Raw genomic sequence first — 20,511 nt, forward strand, 5'->3', positions numbered from 1 at the left:
CTTATGATTCTTCCAGAGGTGCAGGGGACACCCAGGCTCCTTCCCTTCCTAGCCCCGCTGGCCCACCTGAAAGACCAAGTGCACCTTGTCCAGATCCCTCCACAACCACCTCTCGTAGGAGCCTCCTGGCCCCTTGTGCCCCTCTCATGGTGGCCTCTGCTTTTCTGCGGCCCCTCCCACTTCAGACTGTGTGGCTGACAGGCTGCTCTCCTGGGAGCCTCAGGGCTTCCCTGTGCCCTGGAGGTGGGTCCAGATGCCTTGTTTGTGGTGCAGGTTTTGCCTGTCTCACTGACCCCTAAAAATAGGAAGTTTTGTTTTGTTTATTTAATAAATAAATTTTAGGCCTGGCTGGCGTAGCTCAGTGGATTGAGCACAGGCCTGCGAACCAGAGGATCTCGGTTCGATTCCCAGTCAGGGCACATTCCTGGGTTGCAGGCCAGTTCCCTGCAGGCCAACTCCCAGCAGGGGATGCGCAAAAGGCAACCATACATTGATGTTTCTCTCCCTCTCTCCTTCCCCTCTAAAGATAAATAAATAAAATTTAAAAATAAATAAATAAATAAATAAATAAATAAATTTTACTTATTTATCTTTAGAGAGGAAGGGAAGGAGAGGAGAGAAACATCAATGCATGGTTGCGCCTCGTGAGTCCCCCGCCAGGAACTGGCCCACAACCCAGGCACACGCCCTGACCAGGAATCGAACTGCAATTGTGTGGTTCGCAGGCCCGAGCTCACTCTACTGAGCCCCACCAGCCAGGGCAGAAGCTTATTTTTTGACAAAGGTAGAAATAACTGGCTGGATTGTAAACACTGAAGGCCACACCGCCTTTCATGGCCTCAGCTTCCTCATCTGTAACGTGCAGGCAGGAGCAGGACCTAGTTCACAGGTCCTGCGAGGCTGCCAGCCAAGACAACACGACTGCCGCCCGAGCCACCACCCAATACCCCAGCCCCTGCTGGGGCTCGGCTGGTGGCCTCTCAAAGCTCCCACTGTGATGGCTTCTGAGTGCAAAATGGTTAGCCCAGCTCCACCACGTGCGGCCACTTGTCCCCCAGCGCGGATTCGGAACGCAGACAAGACTCTTCCTGGATCCCCACTCCGTCCTCTAGGTGGAGACTGGACGCAGCAGCCTGTGTCCAGCGCGTTTGCTCCTGTGCACCTTCCCTGGTCAATCAGCTTTGGAGGCAGGGTTTTTTGACTTAAACTGCATATTGTCTGCCTCAGTTTCATTCTTTCAGACCTCAGCTTAATTGATGTGTGTACCCCCTTCCTCACTGGGCACTTCTGTCTTGCCTCGGGGCAAAAGGTAAATATAAAGGTGACTGTCAAACTGTAAACCCCTGCTGCCTCCCATCCTGGGTATGAGCGAGGTTAGGGGACACAGCAGCCCAGGAGGGAGCCGTCCTCTTTTGAGGTCCCTACCCTATCCTGGGAACACGGCTGTTGACGACAGCCCAAATTACTTTTGGTCACATTTAGTTAAAAATGCACAGGAGTAAATGTGGTTTTCATTTTATTTATTTAGAAAATCTTTAAAAGTTGATTTGAGAGAGAGAGAGAGGAATGAGGGTTGGGGGGGAACATCAATTTTTTATTCCACTTTTTTATGTATTCATTGGTTGTTTCTAGTATGTGCCCTGAATGGGGAATCAAACCCGCAACCTTGGTGTAACTGGGTGCTCTTACCAAGTGAGCTAGCGGCCAGGAAGGAACCATAGTTTTTCGCTTTGTTTTGAGATTTTACTTATTTTTAGAGAGAGGGGAAGGGAGGGAGAAAGAGGAAGAAAAACCTCAGTTGGTTGCCTATCACACACACCCAACCAGGGACCTGGTCCACCACCCAGGCATGTGCCCTGACCAGGAGTTGAAGCAGGAGGGCACTCAACCCACTGCGCTCCCCTGCGCCACGCCAGTGGGAGCGGGACGGGGGTTTTTAACCGAAAGTTCAGCCAGGGTCCCTATAGGAGATGCACCCTGAAAACGTTCAGACAACCGAGACTCCATTTTCCAGACCTTTCTCCACAGTGAGGGCACAGACCGTCTAAAACAGCTCAAGCAACCAGCAGGCTCCGTGCTGGTCCGCGTCAGGGAACCTGTGGCTTTAGGATAGCCAAGTCACAGAAGGTCCGCGGAACAGCCGGCTCTGGACAGGCGGCTCCGGAAGGAGCCTGCTGGGTTCCGAGGACTGGAAAAATTTACTAACTGAAAGTCTCACGCGCGCCGTGGGGCCCCTGGTGGCGTGGCAGCGAGGCCAGTGGACGCTCAGTCCACTTCACAGGTGCTGGATGACTACATAGGGCAGGACAGAGAAGTCACACCCCCCGGACGGACTGGTCCCGCAGCAGCACGAAGCCCGAGGCAGGGGAGGGGTGCTAGCTGACTCCCTCCAGGGCGGTTTAAAGCCAACAATCCCCCTTCGACTGCTTCAGCTCCAGGGTCAGGCACAGGTCACGCCTTGGAGGAGTCCCCCCTCACCACCTGGTATCTGAATGACAGTTTCAGTGGGACGGTCTGGTTCCCAGCAGTCTGAAAGGCCACTGCTGGCACCAAGGGGCGGGCACCAAGAAACACCGATCCCCTAGGGGGTTAAGCAAGAGCCCAAACAAGACCTGTTAAGAGACAAAAGAAATCCCCCAAACTCTGAACAGATCCTGAATAAAGCCCAGAAAACTTCAGAACAAACCCGCAGAAGCTCAGGTCCAGGAGAAAAGCACCCTTTATCTCCCGAGCCATGGAGAAACACAGGAAACTGGGAGGGCTCTGTGGGCGCCACACCTGTTTGCTCACCAGCCCCGGAGCCGTGGGGGTCTTCTCTGGGATGAGCCGCAAATATGGCGGACGTAAGTAAAAAGTCGGTGTCCACGCAGCAAAAAGGATTCATTCGGGGTAAAGACAGACCGCGATCCGGAAGGTGATACCAAGGCCCACCATGCGGGGGTTTCCGCCCTGAGAAGAGTGGAGAAAGTACTGGAGAGAGCGGAAAAGGAAGTTAAGGGTCGGGGCACTCACCCCCGGGGGGACCCCGGGCAATGCTCTCCAGCTGACACCTGTGGGAGAGCTCCTCCCATACGCCCTGTCTGGATTAACCTTTCCGTCATAAATGTGGTCACAAGCCTTCATCTACGCTTCCTCTCTAACCCTCTCTCCACGCACGCCCGTACTTCACCTAACGTCAAACTGCACGGTTTCCGCGGGAGAGCGATGGCGGACGCCTGCGCGAGCGCGGCACGGGCGGCGAGCGGAGGCCGGGGCGTCGCTCCCGGAGAGGTGCGGGCAGCGGAGACATGGCGGCGCCCCGGGACCGGCCGAGGGTGCGCGCAGAGCGCGTCTCGGCCGATGCGATAGCCCCTGCGGCAGGAGCGAGGGCGCCGGGTCCCCTGGATTCCGCCGAGAGACACGCTGCATTACCCGCAGCTGCTGGCCACGCCTATTTGAGTGCGCGTGGCGTCACTCCCAGCGACGACGGCGGGACCTTCGTGACGCCTCACGCGTCACTCTCGGAGACGGCGGCGCCGCCTTGTGACGTCATGACGCCGGCGCAGGTCGGCGGGCAGTTCCTGTGAGAACTGCGGGCCTCGTCTGCATACGCCCGGGACCGAAGCGCTCTCGGCAACTTGACGCCAGTCGGGTGGGCCTTCCTCCGCCCGCCGCTGGGGCTCTGAGACGGCGGCGAGGTTTCTGGGCCGCCGTGTGTTCGCCCGCGCCGCGCGTCCCGACGCGATACGTCGCGCCGGCGCCGCCGCTTCGCGTCATGACTTCCGGGAGCCGCGGTCGCCATCTTACTCGTGCGGAAGAGCCGCGGCTGGGTGGGAGTCCGGAGCCGGAGAGTGCGGACGGGGCGGCCTCCGCCATGCCGTCGTCGCCGCTGCGGGTGGCGGTGGTCTGCTCAAGCAACCAGAACCGTAGCATGGAGGCCCACAACATCCTCAGGTAGGCGGGCCCTTGGGACGCCCTGGCCCGAGTTGGCGGCGGTGGCCCGGATGGTAGCCCGAGGCGCCGCGGGTCCGCGCTGGTTTGCCCCGGGGCCAGAGCACTGCAGGGAGTGGAGGCGGCTTGGTCGGTCGCGCCGTGCCCCGACGAGTGCGAGGTATTGCGGGAAAGTTCGGGGTGTGAGCCCGGGTTCTCAGGGTTCGGGAACCTTAGAGGTCTGGGTACATCCGAAGGTCCGGTGCCGCACGCGCCCACTTTGCGCGGGCGCCTGGGCCTTTAATAGTGGGGTGCCCGACGGAGACGGCTCCCCGACCAGGCGCTGATCCCAGACGCAGTTGACGGTCTGGGAGTCGGCGGTCTCCATCCAGGATGTGCGTCCTCGGTCGTGACTGCCGGCAGCGTGCTGGACACGACTGCAGGACAGGAGGAGGCCGGGGGAGAGGGTAAGGGCCTATTTTATCAACTTCGCGAGTCGTGTGTTTGCTCCTAGTGACGTTCTCACGTCTCACGGGAACTGGCCCCTTGGGAGCCTCCAGGCGGTGATTTCTGGACCTGGTTTGGAGCGTCGAGTTTCTTCTTCGGTGGGAACCGCTGTTTTGGGACCCCGGTGGTGCACGTGTTTAGCACACGTGTATTCCTGCTTTATACATTTTTTTCCCTTGGCTCCTTGCATTGTTCGCAAGCCCAGTAATCACCCTCCCGAGTCAACTTGAGAGAAGCGGACCGGCCCCACGCCCCGGTGGTTCGTTGAGGCCGGCGGACTCAGCTACCCCCATCTGCTCCCAGCAGTTTGATTCTTCCCAGCGTCTACTACGCTGACCACAGCGGTCGCTTAGTGTCATGTTTTAAACTAGAAAGTTACTTTAAACCTAGAAATGTGTTAGAAGTGCATTGCTTTAGGCCACATCCCCAAACTGCATTTTCACATTCAGTCTTTTAAAATCCAGTGAATTTAAGCAAACAAATACAACATTCGCAGTCCTGGGGGATTATTTGGGGAGAATGAAATTTAATATTTTAATTCAGGGGCACAGTTGACATAGTTCTGGATGATAGCTCCTTTAACAAAAGTTGGGCTGGAATCTTTGGAAAGGAAAACAATTTTTTTCTCAAGGTTTCTTTATCTTTAGAGAGAGGGGAAGGGGGGGCAGTGAAAGAGCCAGGGAAAACCATCAGTGTGTGGTTGCTCCTCACACGCCCCCACTGGGGACCTGGCCCGCAACCCAGGCACGTGCCCTGGCTGGGAATCGGACCTGTGGCCCTTGGCTTCACAGCTTGGCATTCAATCCACTGAGCCACACCAGCCGGGGCTGGAAAGGGAAGCTTTTTTAAAGTCACCTGTAGCAGCGTTAGTGAAGTCAGGTCCATAGCCTCTGCTTCCCTGAGACAGTCACTGCAGGAAGACAGGTCCTTTCTGGCCCAGCGGATGGGCCACCCCAGGGTATGGAGAGCCCAGGGCAGAGATTCTGGGGGACTTTAGCCCAGGTTGCTGTCTTCCACATTTACCCATGAAGAGCACAGGCTCGTAACTGGGACAGAGGAGAAAAGTTCAGGGCGACACATTATTGATGTGAGTGTCGTCGTCTTAGGCATGAATCGTTACTCTGTAAAGTGCTCATTTGGGGCCGCTTCTTCTGTTAGAGCGGCAGTGTGCAAAAGATGGCAGAGCTGAGGGTGACTCAGGGTGCCTTTCCCCACGCCCGAGCGTGGGAGATCACGCCAAGGTGCTGCGGCCTCGCCCCGTGTCATGCTGTGAGCATCCAACTGCAGCTCCTTTCCGCTCTGGTTGGATGGACTGAGTTTGAACATGTCTGCTCCTGTGGCGGCAGGTGACTGGATGCATGGCCTGGGACAGAGGAGTCACCTGTCCCCACGAAGAGACGCCTGGGCTTCCTGTTTTTCAGTCCCGCAGCATCAGCAGCCGCATAAACATCCTCCCGCGTCTCTGGTGGTTTCCTTGGTGTGAACCCTTCGAGGTGGCATTGCTGAGTCAAAGAGAGACGCACTGTACATTTTCATGCGTTTTTCCTGGACCACATTCCACAAAATACCTATTTATAAAATTCTCGTTTCCTCACAGTCTTCTCATGCTACCTGGGCAAAAAGTGGATCTCACCTGCCTTTAGTTTTAAAATTGCTGTAGAGATTAAACAACGTCTCACGTCATTTCTACTTTTGAAAAACTGCTTACAGATTTATGTAATTGGGACTTTTTAAAGCATCTTGAAGAAATTTAAATGAAGGTTTTCTGTTACAACTTGAAGAACCTTCAGCCTCGAAGGTGACTTTGTGGGAAGCACAGACCTATGGCAGAAACTTAGCAGAGGGAAGATGATGCACAGTCTGGTTACAGACACACGTGGGAAAGCTTCCAAAGCGAGACGGAGAAGGAGTGCCGTTAACTGGGTGCGCGCAGTTTACTTATGAAACCCCACTTGATTTTATTTTTGCCTTGTTGAAAATTAGCTTGGACTGTATTTTCCGATGAGTTGTTTACAAGTGATAATGATCTTGGCACTTTATAGAGCTAGTCAGGATGTTCCTTGGGGTGAACTTTTTTGGTCTTTTGAGACTAAATTGTTTCAAAGGCCACTCCCTTCAGAGCCAACTTATTCACTTGTTTGTTCTAAACTGCCTCCTAGATGTTAAGAGGCCTGTTGTTTTTCGGAGGTACAGTTTTCGTTGCAGCAGTTTGAAACAAGTTTTAAAGACAGATTCCCGTAACTTGCGGGATGGAGTTTCTGTGTCCTCATCCGCAGTGTCCTGGCAGCATGCCTTTGGGAAGATGCGCAGAGGCTACATGTGGGGAAGGAGCACCTGGGCGGCTTGTAGGTGCACACTCACACCCGGGGAGGAGACACTGCCTGGAGCCAGAAGCCCCAGCTTCCGAGTGACATCAAGGTGTTGGAACCAGGGGGCTGTGGTCATGGTAAATGAGTGACAGAATCGAGACTCAGGGTGGGAGAAACGGGCTGAAGGAAGAACCCAGGGTGTGGGGACTGCCACAGTCAGTTGAGGTCCTGTAGTTCTCTGACTTGCAGGGGACTCTCAAATCTTAACATCGTGGCTAGGGAGCATGGCCCCACGGGGGAGAGGTGCTCGCGCTTCTTCCTGAACGAGGCATCTCAGGGCTGCCTGAGCTTGTGTGTGTGACACCGGCAGGTCCCAGACACAGGGTGCTTCCAGGCACCAATGGTCCGACACTTGCAGAAACCCCTTACCAGGGGGCATCTGCTGGGCCCTGGGGCCGCACCTTTGAGACTTCAGTTCTAGGAACACTTGCAGAAAGTTGTCTGGAAGCCACTTGGGAAGGTCACAGGCTCTGAAACCAAGTCCTGAGAATGGCAGAGGACACGAAGGGGTGCCTGCCTGGCACCACGTTCGCTTTCCTGGGCTCAGAGAGGCTGCGTGGTTTCTGTCTTCAGGGACAAGGCCGAGGGGGCAGAGCTGCACGTGAAGGTGAACGTTGGGGGAGAGCCCGCTGGGCTGAGGGCGGCACCACTCCAGCAGCGGGGGCGCTGGTCCCTGCAGTAGGGTCTTCTCCAGCCCCCTGGTACACAAGAGTGGGCGGGGCCCGTGGTCAGTGACTGGTCCTTGCCTGGGACTGACTGCCTGGTGCTGGAGGGGGGGCCACAATGGCCTGCCGAGCGACATGGAAGCTGGGGTCGGGGCTCGGGGCCTGGAGGGAAGACACCTAAGCAAGGCACCGATGGGCCAACCTCCGTGGTGTTTGTGTCACAAGTTCAAGCCGCTCCGCTTCATTCTTGACCTTGTGTTGGAGGGTGACAATCCATCCTAGAAGATGTTTATTGAAGGGTGTGTAAGCCCCACAATTTGCTTGTGAGAATGTACATGTTACTGGAACACTGACATTTTAGAAGTGTTATCTTCCCAGGCAGGCATTCAGGCGTGATGGCTGGGGAGATGTCCTCGAGTGTCCCCTGAGCAGGAGATTACACGGTAGGGGTCTGCCTGCCTGGGGGGGGGGGGGCGTGATGGGTCTAGGGCAGCGACCCCACCAGAGTTTCCAGTAAGGCTGGCGGCCACAGTCCAGGAGAGAGGGAAGCCCCATGTTTACCGAGTCTCTCCGGCATTCATCCCACATCATGCGTCACCTCCAGCCATCAGGTGGCAGCGCCCCATGGTTCACACTTGCTGTGACAGGCTCTTTGGGAGAGACATTGGTGCTCATGAAGGCACTGGGAAAACGTGTCTGGAGGGCCAGTTCAGTGCGAAGAGAGCAGGCCCTGGAGACAAGGCTGCAGGGCGGCAAGAGTGTGTTCCAGCCCTTGGTGTTTTCCCATGAGAGACCGAGCGTGACCCTGCCCTGTGTGCACCACACACAGCATGGCTGTCATGTCACTGCGCCACCTCAGAGGGAATGGCACTTCTGTTGCTAATCAGCCTTTTTGCCACTTGTGAGCATGGTGTTGGGGAGGAGCGAACTGCACTTCCTGTGACGTTGAAATGCACTTGAAGGTTTTGGAGTCCAGGGGGTGGAGGACAGCACCCCACAGCTCCCTCTGCACAGAAACCCCGTCGGTGGGGAGCCTCGGTGGGGTTGGGTGGCCGCGGGGGCGATTCGCTGTGGGAGTGTGGGCAGACAGGGATGGAGGAGGTTCTGCCTGGACACCCAGTACACCCGAACCCAGCGGGGCAGGAGAGGGGCCCTGTGAGGTGTCCCCCGGGCAGGTCAGACTTGGGTGTCTGCGGTAGGTGGCAGGTAGAGGGGAAGCCCTGCACAGGGTCTCCTCCTGGGAAGCCTGTGGTGGCTTCTAGGTGGCGTGCCTGCCATCCCCCAATGACGGGCAGTGTGTTGTGCCGTCATCTCCACGCCCATCCCTTGGCTCTCTCCCTGCTGGGCTGCTCACTCTCCCGGGTGGCAGGTATGGGGTTTACTTTCTGGCTCCCAGCTTCCTCCAAGGGTCCGAGGACAGAGCTTTGGGCTGTAGTGACCGTCATCCCAGCACGTAGTGAGCGGCGGGAGGTCCTGGTGCCTCAGAAGGGGGTGGCGCACCTGCCACCCTGGGCGGGCAGGGACCCTGTGGCCAGATTGTGGCGGGCTGGCTGGGTGCAGGCACTCTCACTGGGCACGCGCTAACAGTGTTGAAAGTGGTCATGCCCGGGTCCGCCGTGGCACGTTCTGGAGCTCTAGCTGAGCGCCTCAGAGCAGCGACGGCACGGGAGTGCCTGAGTCCCGGGAGAACGCCTGCCTTACGAAGAGCTGCGCCTGCGCTGGATCCGTGTGAGTCTCGCACACGTCTTCGCTGGAGCTTGTTGCTCTCCTTGTTGCTCAGAGCGATTTTGGGAGGTCCTTTTTTTTTTTTCCAATTTTTTTTATTTAATTATTTTTCAAGCACAGTTTTCTGTCTATTACTCCCATCCCATCCCTCCCCCCATCCTCCCCCCTCCCATTGGGGGGTCCTTTTGAAAGGGGCTTCTGGGGTGGCTGATGCATGACAGAAGAGGGGTCTTGACTGTGTTTCTTACTTCGACCCCTGAAGGCTCTCTCTCCAGTACACACCCCACACACTGAGACAGACAGGCTGCCTTTCAGACAGGGGCTGCGTGCAAGTCGCGTGTGCACTGTGCGGCAATGTGTTGCAGTGTGCAGTAGCACTGTGCGGAACAACAGTACCCATGTTAAAACACACTTGATTGCACCTGGCTGGTGTGGCGCAGTGGGTTGAGTGCCGGCCTGTGAACCAAAAGGTCGCTGGTTCGATTCCCAGTCAGGGCACCTGCCCGGTTTGTGGTCACAAGAGGCAACTGCACATTGATATCTCTCTCCCTCTTTTTCTCCCTCCATTCCCTTCTCTAAAAATAAATAAATAAGTTCTAAAAATGAATAAATAAAGTCTTATATTTAAATATTTTATTTATTTTTAGCCCTGGCTGGTGTGGCTCAGTGGATTGAGCACAGGCCTGCGAACCAGAGGATTGCGGTTCAATTCCCAGTCGGGGCACATGCCTGGGTTGCGGGCCAGGTCCCCAGTGGGGGGCCACGTGGGAGGCAGCCACACATTGATGTTTCTCTCCCTCTCTCCTTCCCTTCCCCTCTCTCTAAAAATAAATAAAATATTTTTTAATATTTTATTTATCTTTAGAGGAGAAGGTCTGAGGACGAATTCATTCTTGCTCAACGATGTAGGTTTTTCACCTTGAACAGCCATTGGACTGCTCGGGGCGTGGCTGGCACCTTTGGGTCATGGTGCTTGTTGGCCTGTTGTGAGGCAGCAGTCAGTCCTGAGGCCAGCATGACCCCACTGTGTTCATGTGTTACCATTCGGGGGGAGCGTGACCTGCACAGAAGCAGCTGCCAGGTGACCTTGTGTGACCACAACCACCTTGTGGAGCCAGGCAGCCAGTGGGTGCCTGTTGCTGCCTTGGTGACCACCACTCCCACGGCTGTGGTTGCTGTGGCCTTTTCCAGGCTTGCTGGTGCATTGACAAAACCTGGCTCAGTGCGCGTGCGCAGGCGCCCTCTGTCAGGCCCTGAGTAGGGGCAGGACGGGGAATGTAGCAGTTGAGGGCCCTGGCCGGGTCTGTTCATTTGTCTCCTGCTTTGCAGCGTCTCAGTCGGATGCTGGGTGTCAGTGTGTGCACGGCTCCGAGCCCTTTCTCGGTGGTAGGAAGTGCCCCACTGCGCAGGTGGCCTGCAGGCTCCCTCTGTGTAGCTGCACGTCCCAGGGCTGGTGGCAGGTGTGTGGTGGGGTCCCGGCAGGGAGGGTGGGTGGAGGAGCCTCACTCAGAGGCCTGCTGTCACCCCCACAACTCACTCTCCCTCACAGTGTAACCTGCCCACTCACCACTCAGCAGCAACTGAGCACGAGCCCACTGCGTGCTGGGTGCCGCGGCGCTGCTGAGGACCCCATGCCGAGGCCCCTTCGGCTGTTGTTTTTGGTTTTAGCTTCTGCATAGCATGCTGCAGGGCTTTTTAAAGTTTGAACAAAGTGCTCCAGCTGGTGTAGCGCAGTGGATTGAGTGCTGGCCTGTGCACCAAAGGGTCTCAGGTTCGATCCCCAGTCAGGGCATAGGCCCGAGTTTCGGGCCAGTTCCCCAGTAGGGGGCACGTGAGAGGCAACCTCACATGGATGTTTATCTCTCTCTTTCTCCCTTTCCCACTCTTCACTGATAAGTAAAAATAAAATCTTAAAAATTTGAATGAGCCCTGGCTGGCGTAGCTCAGTGGATTGAGTGCGGGCCTGCGAACCAGGCGATCGCGGTTCGATTCCCAGCCAGGGCAGATGCCTGGGTTGCAGGCCGGTTCCTTGCAGGCTAACTACCAGCAGGGGACGCACAAAAGGCAACCATACATTGATGTTTCTCTCCCTCTCTCCTTCCCCTCTAAAGATATATAAATAAATAAAATCTTAAAAAAAAAAAAGAGTGTTACAAGTTTAAAAAAAATTGAATGAAGCATTTAAAGTGAGGGATTTAAAAACGTGTTTTGGAATACCAAGAAAGTTACTCATTTTGTTTGTTTCTAATCTCGTGCCGTGTATTTTCAGGGCTTTGTGTCTTATGTAGCCCAGCTGTGACCTTTGTCTCCCTGTGTCTTTCAGCAAACGGGGGTTCAGCGTCCGGTCCTTTGGAACAGGGACTCACGTGAAGCTCCCAGGTCCGGCGCCCGACAAGCCCAACGTGTATGACTTCAAAACCACGTACGACCAGATGTACAACGACCTCCTTAGGAAAGACAAAGAACTGTATCCCACCTGGTTACCCTTGGGAGACCCCAGCGTGGTTGTCTGTGGCAGGTGGGCCTTCAGGCGCAGGTGTCATGCCGGCCCTGGCGTTGGGGCATCCGGGAGGCAGGTGGATGGTGGCGGCCACCACTGCGTGCTGTGCTGAGTCGGGCACGTGCAGAGCAAACACACTCCTCTCCTCAGAGAATTATGTCCATTTCTGGTGTTGCTTGGACAGGGTCAAGGACGTGCAGGGCACGTAGGCATACTTGTGTGACAGTGTCATCCTGTTACTCAGCTTAGATGGGGCAGTGGGAACTGCAGGCTCCATCCCTTTCCGCACTGCAGGGCCCTTGCTGTCCTTTGCAGGCAGGCTTCGGCTCAGGGTGCTCAGGGCCAGAGACCGAGTGGCTCCTTCCTCCGGGATGCTCGAGAGCAGTGGGGTGCAGGTCCTCCAGGCCTAGTGAAGCTCCATTGGGGCGGGAGCCGTCCGTTACCGTTTTCCTTGTGGGGTTATCTGCCGCATTCAGGGTCCACCTGACCCTCCACAGACAAAAAATAGCTTCCTTTCTCCCTGCTCTGGTGAGGAAGGGGACTCGGGAAGAAGCGTTGGATGCTGTGCAGTGCTGTGGTTTCGGTGCCTCACGTGGGGCTGCGCAGCCGTCACTGCAAATGTCCCAACCTTTTCCTCTCCCCTCAGACCTCGAGAGACCCCTTGTTTTAGTCCCCAGCTCCCCCAGCCCACAGCCAGCTCAGTCTGGACATCTCTCCTGGGCAGCCTCTCGGCAGGCAGATGGCCTGGGGCCCTCTGGCAGCTGCGCTGCTGGGGGCATTTTCGAGATCTGACCGAGTTGCCGGTGGTGTCAAGCTGTGTTGATTTTAAACAAAAGCCAACTTTACTTGTTCCATTTCTTGCATTCAAGTATTCTTTGACATTCTTGGCTTTGAACTGCCCGTTTTAAGTGCACGTTTTCCCCTTGGCCGCACTGTTTCTCTTCCATTTGTCTGGAGTCGTCCTGAACACAGCGCGGCTTATGCACTTGGCTTGCTCCCCGCAGGCATCAGTGTGGCTCCGGGGCTGAGGCTTCCGAGGCTTTTCCTTTCCCGCCCTTGAGCTTCCCCCCAGGGTTTCCCTGCCACTGTGAGGGGTCTGTGGCTGGACCCTGTGTTCACGTGGAGAGCCTTTGGTGGAAAGATCAAGTTCTGTTCTGACGTAGCAATGACCAGCTTGCAGTGCGGAGGCGGTGGGCATGGAAGGAGGGCTGGCCTGTCGGCAGGAGACTCGGGGCCAGGCCTTCCAGCTCTTGATTGTTTTGTGACTATAAAACCACCTGCCTTAAAGCAGGTGAGAGCCTGCCACTGAATGCAGTTAGTGTGTTTTCAGTGCGTGTAACCAGCCAGTCCCCCAGTGCGGATTCGGAACGCAGACGAGACCCTTCCTGGATCCCGACTCTGTTCTCTAGGTGGAGACTGGACGCAGCAGCCTGTGTCCAGCGCGTTTGCTCCTGTGCACCTCCCCTGGTCAATCAGCTTTGGAGGCAGGGTTTTTTGACTTAAACTGCATATTGTCTGCCTCAGTTTCATTCTTTCAGACCTCAGCTTAATTGATGTGTGTACCCCCTTCCTCACTGTGCACTTTTTTCTTGCCTTGGGGCAAAAGGTAAAAATAAAAATGATTTCTCACACTGTAAATCCCTGCTGCCTCCTGACCTCCGTCTTGGGTGTGAGGTTGGCAGACACAGCAGATCAGGAGGGGGCCGTCCTCTCTGGGTCTCCTCAGACTTGTTTCAGGCGGGCACACTTCTCGTGCGGCACGGGGGGCGGGGGCAGGAAAGGGTCACTGGCCCCTGGCCACCCGCCTGGTGCCTGAGGCCTCGGGCTCTCGCTCGCTTCTGCTGCGTTTGACCTCGTCCCCTTTCACCCTGGCTGGCAGCTGTGTTTCAAATAGTCTTGGAAAGCAGTGTCTGTTTGACAGATGGGTGTGCTCCCAGAGAACGGGCGATCAGATGCAGCTGGTGGATCCCAAGCTTTAGAAAAGCTCCCGTGCTTCAAACAGGTTGCGGCCTTGAGGTGTCTCGGGTGACGCAGGCCGGTCCCTGTCCTGTCTGAGCTGTTCGCCTGCTCCTCGGGTCTGCACCTGGTGGGGGGGACCAGCTGGTCCCCCACCTGAGACGCGGTCTCTGCCTGAAGACACCGAGGTGTGTGTGAGGCTGCTGCAGCCAGAGCCGGCCCCCGAGCCTGGCGTCAGGGTGGTGCCCGGGTCCCCACGGCCGTCTTTGAGCGTCCTGCATGCTTTGCAGAAACTGCTCTGCTCACCAGAGTGAATTCAGGTTGGCTTCTTAACATGAAGAAGTGCTGGCTCGAAAGCTGTCCTTGCTCTGGGGCTCCAGGTGTCTTCCTGCTCAGCCACCAGAGGGTCTGGGGCTGGCCGCCTAGCCACACGATGGGGTCAGGGGACACCCGCATCAGCCTGTTCCTCTGAGTCTGTACCCTGAGCTGGCCTGTGGCATGTAGCTGGCACTGGAGAACTCGGTGGCAGGCCCCAGGGCGTGCTGCCCTCCTCCTGGGGCAGGGAAGGCCTTCTGAGGCCTTGAGGAGGAGGCACGGGTAGCAATCAAGGAGCTGTGGGCACCGAAAGAGGGCGATTCCAGGCCGCACAGCCCGGCGTCCCAGCCAGCCTGCCCCTCACATCCCAGAGGTTGCCGGGCCTCAGGCCCCTCCCAGCAGGTGCTGATCAAAAACAAAGGCAGAACGTAGCCACTGTGTGTGGAGTGACCCTAAGATCTGAAACACTGGGGCAGCTCCTGAGCTGAGCTGGGGCAGCTTCCCTGCTGAGGAGCTGCACATCCGCTGGGTGCTCGGGACGCTCTGCTGCAGGGAGGGGCTCCCTGAGTGGGCCCTCCAAGTGCGTGGGGGTCGGAGGGGACTCTCAAAGACCCCAGAGAGGAAGGGGCCACTGATCGGGAGTCCGACCTTCTGAGCTGGGGCTGCCCCTCATGGTGACTGGGTGGGGTGGGGGCATTGCCCTGTGCTTCTCTGGTCACGTGGCACTGCCAGCCTGGAGACCACGGCCAGGGAGGAGGGGCTCTGGGCCATCTCGAGGGTCCGTGCCTGAGTTCTCAGTGCCCTCCGGCCCTACACGTGTGGACATGTGTGACTGCCTGCAGTGGCCCAGCACCGTGGTTGAGCTGCGTGAGAGCGCTCACTTGGGCCTTTGTGAGCCACAGAGCCGTGGGGGTCTTCCAGAGGGGGCATGGGCTCCACTTGAGACTCCCTGCCTTGTTTCTGACATTGTCTGATCAAGTTTAACACTGGAAGTAAAACTAGGTGACGGATCTCCATGCTGAGCTGGCTCCTGGGCGCAGCCCACCCTCAGGGAGCATCCACAACAGAGGATTGGGGTCACTTCTGAGGCTTCTGATTGGGGTCACACACACAGCGAGGCCAGGAGGATTGGGTGTGGCAGCACCCGGGGTGTCCGTGGGTCCGCCTGGTGGCCCAGTGAGGCCGGAGCACCATCCCCCAACCGTGACTTGATGCTGGCAGAGGACACACGGCACCCTCCGTTGGGGCTGCCCTCCTGCCCCGTGCAGGGTGCCTTCTGCTTCCCTGCCCCACCCCTTGGGCTTCCGTTTCCACTGGGGGCCCCACTGCTGTCCCAGGTGTTCTGAGCGTGAGTTTTCTTGCCCTTACTCGCTCACATTCCGTGGACCGCGAGGCCAGTGAAGGTGAAGCTGCACCTCCCACTCTGTCCACCAGGGGCTGGGCTGGGCTGGGCTGGGTGTGGGGCCGGGCAACGCCCTGGGGTGTGGGGGCCCAGCTGCTGGGCTCACAGCCTCACCAGGCAGCGACCAGTCCCTTTTCTGAGTCCTGCCAGCACCATTGCCTTTCTCTGAAAACACTCGCCCTCGCTCTTCTTCGTGGGACCCCCTTTCGAGCCGAGTGCTCGTGGGGCGTTCTACCTCGATCTTGCTGCACACCAGCCCATTCCCCCACCCATCTGCCCCCATGGGAGCCAGACTGAGGCCCTGCATGGCTGGCCCCGACATACTTCTCCAGGCGGGTTGGCCCCCGGGTCCTAGGCCCCACTCCCTGGACGCCCTCCGCAGGTGTCCGGGAGGAGCAGCTGAAGTGCATTGGAGCTGTGGTGGCCTCGCTGTGGTTTCATCCATTCGGCTTGACCTTGGGAAGTGTCACGGGTCCCTGGGAGGCGGGAGCATGTTAGGAGCCTTCCTTGTCTCGGAGGCCAGGCTCCTTTGGGCACTGGCTGCTCTGTTGGGAACTTGGGGATTGGAAGGTGGGCCAGGAACGAGTGGGGCCCTGGAACTGGCGGTTTGCATCTCCCAGCTGGGTCATCGGCATGGGAGGCCCGGCCTGGCCCCTTACCACCATCAGGCCCAGGAGCACCTGTGGCGGGGGTGGGGGATAGGGTTCTAAAAACTCAAGTCTCCACCTGCTGCCAGGCCCTGGGGTGGTCAGCCCTGCCCTTGCCCAGCTCCCGGTGCCTGCTGGTTCCCCAGGGTGTGACCTCAGACTCAGGGCCGAGGGTCCAGAGCTGCACTTGGAGGCCGCCTTCATGGGACACTTCACTCTTGACGAAGCACGTCTGGAGGCTGCTGCCTCCCAGCAGCATGTGGCCCGACGCTGGCCCCAGCCTTCCTCTGACGGGTTTTGTCCTCGTGGCTGACTCCTCTCCTGCTGGCCTCGCTGCCCTGCTCACCCCACCCTCGCCTGTCCCTCGTGGTCTGAGTGGGGGTGCAAGTGGCTCTGGGTTCCTGGCGGTTGGAACAGTGAGGGGTCGTGGTGTCTTCAGGGGTGCCCTGCACAGCCCTCCTGTCCCTGGTCCTGCTTGGCTCCACCTAGGACCTGCATCTCTGGAATTTGCCAGGAGAAAAAACAAAACCAGTCCAGAAAGGCCTCTTCCTCCTTCCGTACCAGGGATGGTGGGTGGGGTCTGATCCCCCAGATAGACCTTCTACTCGAGTCCACAACCCTCACCTGTGACATCACCTTCGTGAAGGAGGGAGGGTGGGTGGGAAGGGGGTGGAGATTCCAGAGCTCACAGCATGGCAGCCCTGGCTGCGCACCTGGTGGTTGTCTCTCCAGGGCCGTGGGTGTGGGGGGGGCAGGGAGAGCACAGGGGCTTGGCTGCAGCCGCCAGCCCTGCTGGCAAGCGAGCTGCCCACAGCACAGTGCCCACTCGTGGGGCTGAAGGGAGGCCCCACCTAGGATGCAGGTGTGCCTGGGCAGTGGCTTCGTGAACTTGGCCAGAAAGTGTCAAGAACCAGACACTACAGCTAACAATCCAGCATCTTTTTTAAGTTACGTCTCTTAGATAAACCATTTAAATGTATTATAACGGGTGTCCTCAGTATCCAGGAAAGGGAGAAATGTGTGGTAACAGGAACTTCTTCAAATAAGTCGTCCCAACTTTGAGGTTTGGGCTGCATTAAACGCATCATCCATTTGGCATGGCCAGAGCAGCCAGCCTGTCTCCCTAAGGTGGAGTCGGCGAGGCGCTCCTTCCCTGCTGTCCAGAGAGACTCCGCCTCCTAGAGTTGGGGCTCCGTCTCTGTTGAGGAAGTGAACTGTCTCTGGGGCCCCAAGGACACAGCCACTGTGTTGGGCAGGGGTGTGGCCCTGTCTGGAGGTTCCCGGAGGCTGCATACCCAGCTTCGGGTCACCTGCTTGGCACGGACCTTGCTGCTGAGCCCGTGGGGCCCCATTGCTCTCGACTTCAGTGGTCCGGCCTCTCCCTCCAGGACCCCCTCGTTGCCGCGAGGTTTCGGGTTCCTTTGCTGTGGCTGAGCCTGGCTGGGGTGGGCCTGCAGGTGAGTGTTGCTATGTTGGGGTTGGGGCCAGTGTGGCTGCAGGCCCGGCCACAGAGGTGGCAGGTGGTCTGGAGAGACAGGCGAGAGCAGGCTGCAGGCAGGCACCAAGTCTCCTCCCTCTGGGCCACCTTGGCCCAGAAGCTGTGACCTGGCCAGCTGAGGTGGGCAAGTCCAGGCGCCGGCTCCGTGGGCCAGTCTGCCCACCCACACCTTGGCCCCCGTGGCGGGGGCGGGGGTGCCTCGGCCAGCGCAGAGCGCGCCGCCTCTGGAGTTCCTTAACCTGGCGTGCAGCTACACACAGAACGGCATCCTGCACATGCTGGACAGAAACAAGCGCATCAAGCCGAGGCCGGAGAGGTTCCAGAACTGCAAAGACCTGTTTGATCTGATCCTCACCTGCGAGGAGAGAGTATACGACCAGGTGGTGGAAGGTGAGCCCAGAGACCCAGCGCCCCCACCTGTGCCTGGGCCCGGCCGTGTCCTGGGTCTCGTGTGTCCCTTTCACGCCTGTCCTCCCCCAGCCTCAGCGGGCCAGGCAGCAGCCGGGGGGCCCTAGCCTGGGGCTTTGGCCTGTCGTGTTTTCCTGGGCAAGGCTGCCAGCAGCCTGGCGAGGGGTGGAGGGCCTGGGCCTGTGGGGAGCCTGGGGTGCAGCCACCTGGGGGCCTGCTGAAAGCTGCTCCCCGGGACAGGTTGCGTGTCCCCAGGGAGGTGGGGTCTGGTGTTGCGCTTCGGGCAGGAAGTGCTTTGATGGTCAGCCAGGGCAGGTCGAGCGGAGCCCCTGATGTCCACGCCGCTCTGTCCCGGTCAGACCTGAACTCCAGAGAGCAGGAGACCTGCCAGCCGGTGCACGTGATCAATGTGGACATCCAGGACAACCACGAGGAGGCCACCCTGGGGGCCTTCCTCATCTGTGAGCTCTGCCAGTGCGTGAGTATCCGCGCCCCACTGGTGCCTGCGAGGGGTGGGCTCCAGATCCTCCTGCACGGGAGGGATTCGAGGTGGAAGTGACTAGCACACAGTGTGGTTCATGTTCCAGTCATTTCCAAATGTTAAAACCCAGGTCGGGCAAAGGTGCCCGCAGGTTGAGAATCTAGTAGCTGGCTCTGGTGAGTCCACTTCAGGCATTGGGGCGATAGAAGGCAGTGTTTGCGGGTGTTTTGTTCTCATGAAGTTGCCATGAATCATGTGTCAGAGGGCTCTGAGGGACCTCTGTGTCACTCGTCACTCCACTCACCTGGTGCCCCCTCCTTGTGCGGAAAACCACAAGGCTTCTGTAACCTCTATGCAGCTGTTCTCAGAGCGGAACCTTTCTCTTCCGTGTGATGAGAGCCTCTAGCAAGGAGGAACCCACACGCCTTGTTTCCTGCCTGCACTGGGCTAGCTGGCTGAGAGTGACAGACGCACAGTGGCTTAACCAGGACCTTCAGAGGGGGCCCAGCGCAGCTTCTGGTCCTGGAGTGCCTCATGGTGCATCCTAGCTGCTGGAGCTCCAGCACGTGTGACCATTATCCTGCCGTAATGCAAGAGAAAGGGCTGCAGCCGGGAAGACACATCCCAGAAGTTGCCTTGTGTGACTTGGGTCACTCTGGCAAGAGCTGAGCTCTGGGGGTGCCGCTCTTCGGAGGCCATGCCTTAGGCTGAGACTGATGCGGCAAGCAGCCTCTGCTGTCGTCTGGCTTGGGCCACCCCAGGGCTGTACCCTGGCAGCACCAGCTCCTTCAGGGCAGCGCTTGTCCACCAGGGGTGCCTGGCTGTGTTTGCACACTCATGGGTCTGACACCTGGGAGGGGGGTTCGTGGCAGCAGGTGGGCAGAGGCTGCAGGTGCTACCTAACAGCCTGCACAGAGTGGGCCCCCCACCCCCCAGAGCACGGGCCCGGCTTCCGCTCTGGTGGGGACCATGCCTTCTGTGCCCGAGCTCACCTGCGGCAGCGGGCCCAAATTTGGAGTCCAGGTGACATTTGAGAGCCCACCCTCGTTTCGGTCCCCCCAGGGGAGGGCCAGGGGCCGCACAAAGTGGGAGGCCCTGGTCGGCACCAGCATTGGGGGTCAGGCCTCGGCGCTCCCTCAGGAGGCCGCTCTGTGCCCAGATCCAGCACACGGAGGACATGGAGAACGAGATCGACGAGCTGCTGCAGGAGTTCGAGGAGAAGAGCGGCCGGGCCTTCCTGCACACCGTCTGCTTCTACTGAGCCCCCCCGCCTCAGCCTGCCTCCTCCCGACCCTGCCTCCTCGCCAAGGGCTGCGGCTGCCCGCACTGTGCACCCTGCTACGAGGGCAGGCCACGGCCTGAGTGCTGCGCCCCCTCCAAGTTCTGGGTGTGACATTAAAGTTTCTTTAAGCAAAACAGAACTCGGTTTGCAGCACATTTCTTCCACTGTGTCTCCTTCCTTTGCTGTGCGCCCCTCCCCGCCCCTGTCCCTAGCTGGGGTGCACTTGTCCAATTACAGGTGCTGCTGGTCCTCGGTGGGCGTCCTGAGCTCTGCACTCGACCCCACGCTAGTCCCAGGAGGCAGGGGGCTAGGTTCCCCCAACGTCCTTCGGGAAGGGCTCCCAGCTGTGATCCAGGGCCTCTGGGCCCAGCCTCCTTCCCAGCACCCCCGCTGGGGCTGCTGGCAGAATGGGGCCCGATTTCCTGTGGCACCTAGTCCCCTCTGCCGTCTGCTTGTACCCCAGGCGCCCTTTCCCAGTGACCCCTCTGGATGTACATGGCCGTGGAACATCTCTGGTCACCTCTGGGGAAGGGGCAGGTCTGTGCCTGGCAGGGGCTGACTCAGGGATGCCTCCCCAGGGCCCCAGTGTCAGGGCCACCAGAGTGCAGATCCCAACACTGGCCTCCCGGCTTCCAGGCTGCCTAGCCCAGGTGCCTGAGGCTGACGCCTGAGGGAAGCCAGGCTGAAGCTGGTCCTGCTCCCTCTGGGGGCTGTTCTTTGGCTTTTGCTTGGCTGTCAGGCTGCGTGTCCCTGGCTTTGGAGTGACACCCTGGCTCTTCCTGCACCCCGGCAGGCCTCCCCAGTAAAGGCAATTGCTTGCATGGGCCCACTGCTGTCTGTAGGTCCA

The 20,511-nt window shown here is 58.5% G+C and overlaps 1 protein-coding gene across 1 annotated transcript; it reads left to right on the forward strand.

Annotated features, from left to right (window-relative positions):
- Positions 1–3,555: 3,555 nt before the first annotated feature.
- On the forward strand, positions 3,556–19,800 carry SSU72 (SSU72 homolog, RNA polymerase II CTD phosphatase). The gene is made up of 5 exons (XM_037062222.1): positions 3,556–3,933; positions 11,499–11,642; positions 17,744–17,883; positions 18,261–18,379; positions 19,542–19,800. Exons 1-5 carry the CDS (start codon positions 3,755–3,757, stop codon positions 19,641–19,643), a joined length of 684 nt encoding a protein of 227 aa, XP_036918117.1. The 5' UTR covers positions 3,556–3,754; the 3' UTR covers positions 19,644–19,800.
- The last annotated feature ends 711 nt before the right edge of the window (positions 19,801–20,511 follow it).

The sequence above is a fragment of the Sturnira hondurensis genome, unplaced genomic scaffold (genome assembly GCF_014824575.4).
Source record: "Sturnira hondurensis isolate 20B ecotype Veracruz unplaced genomic scaffold, ASM1482457v3 Scaffold0013931, whole genome shotgun sequence".
NCBI classification, from domain to species: domain Eukaryota; kingdom Metazoa; phylum Chordata; class Mammalia; order Chiroptera; family Phyllostomidae; genus Sturnira; species Sturnira hondurensis.

Bases quoted from the DNA above. Each gene is read 5' to 3' on its own strand.
- SSU72 (XM_037062222.1), top strand. From the start codon at position 3,755: ATGACTTCCGGGAGCCGCGGTCGCCATCTTACTCGTGCGGAAGAGCCG. The intron at 11,643-17,743 runs GTATCCCACCTG...CCTGGCGTGCAG, and splicing joins CTTAGGAAAGACAAAGAACT to CTACACACAGAACGGCATCC. The intron at 18,380-19,541 runs GTGAGTATCCGC...CTCTGTGCCCAG, and splicing joins TCTGTGAGCTCTGCCAGTGC to ATCCAGCACACGGAGGACAT.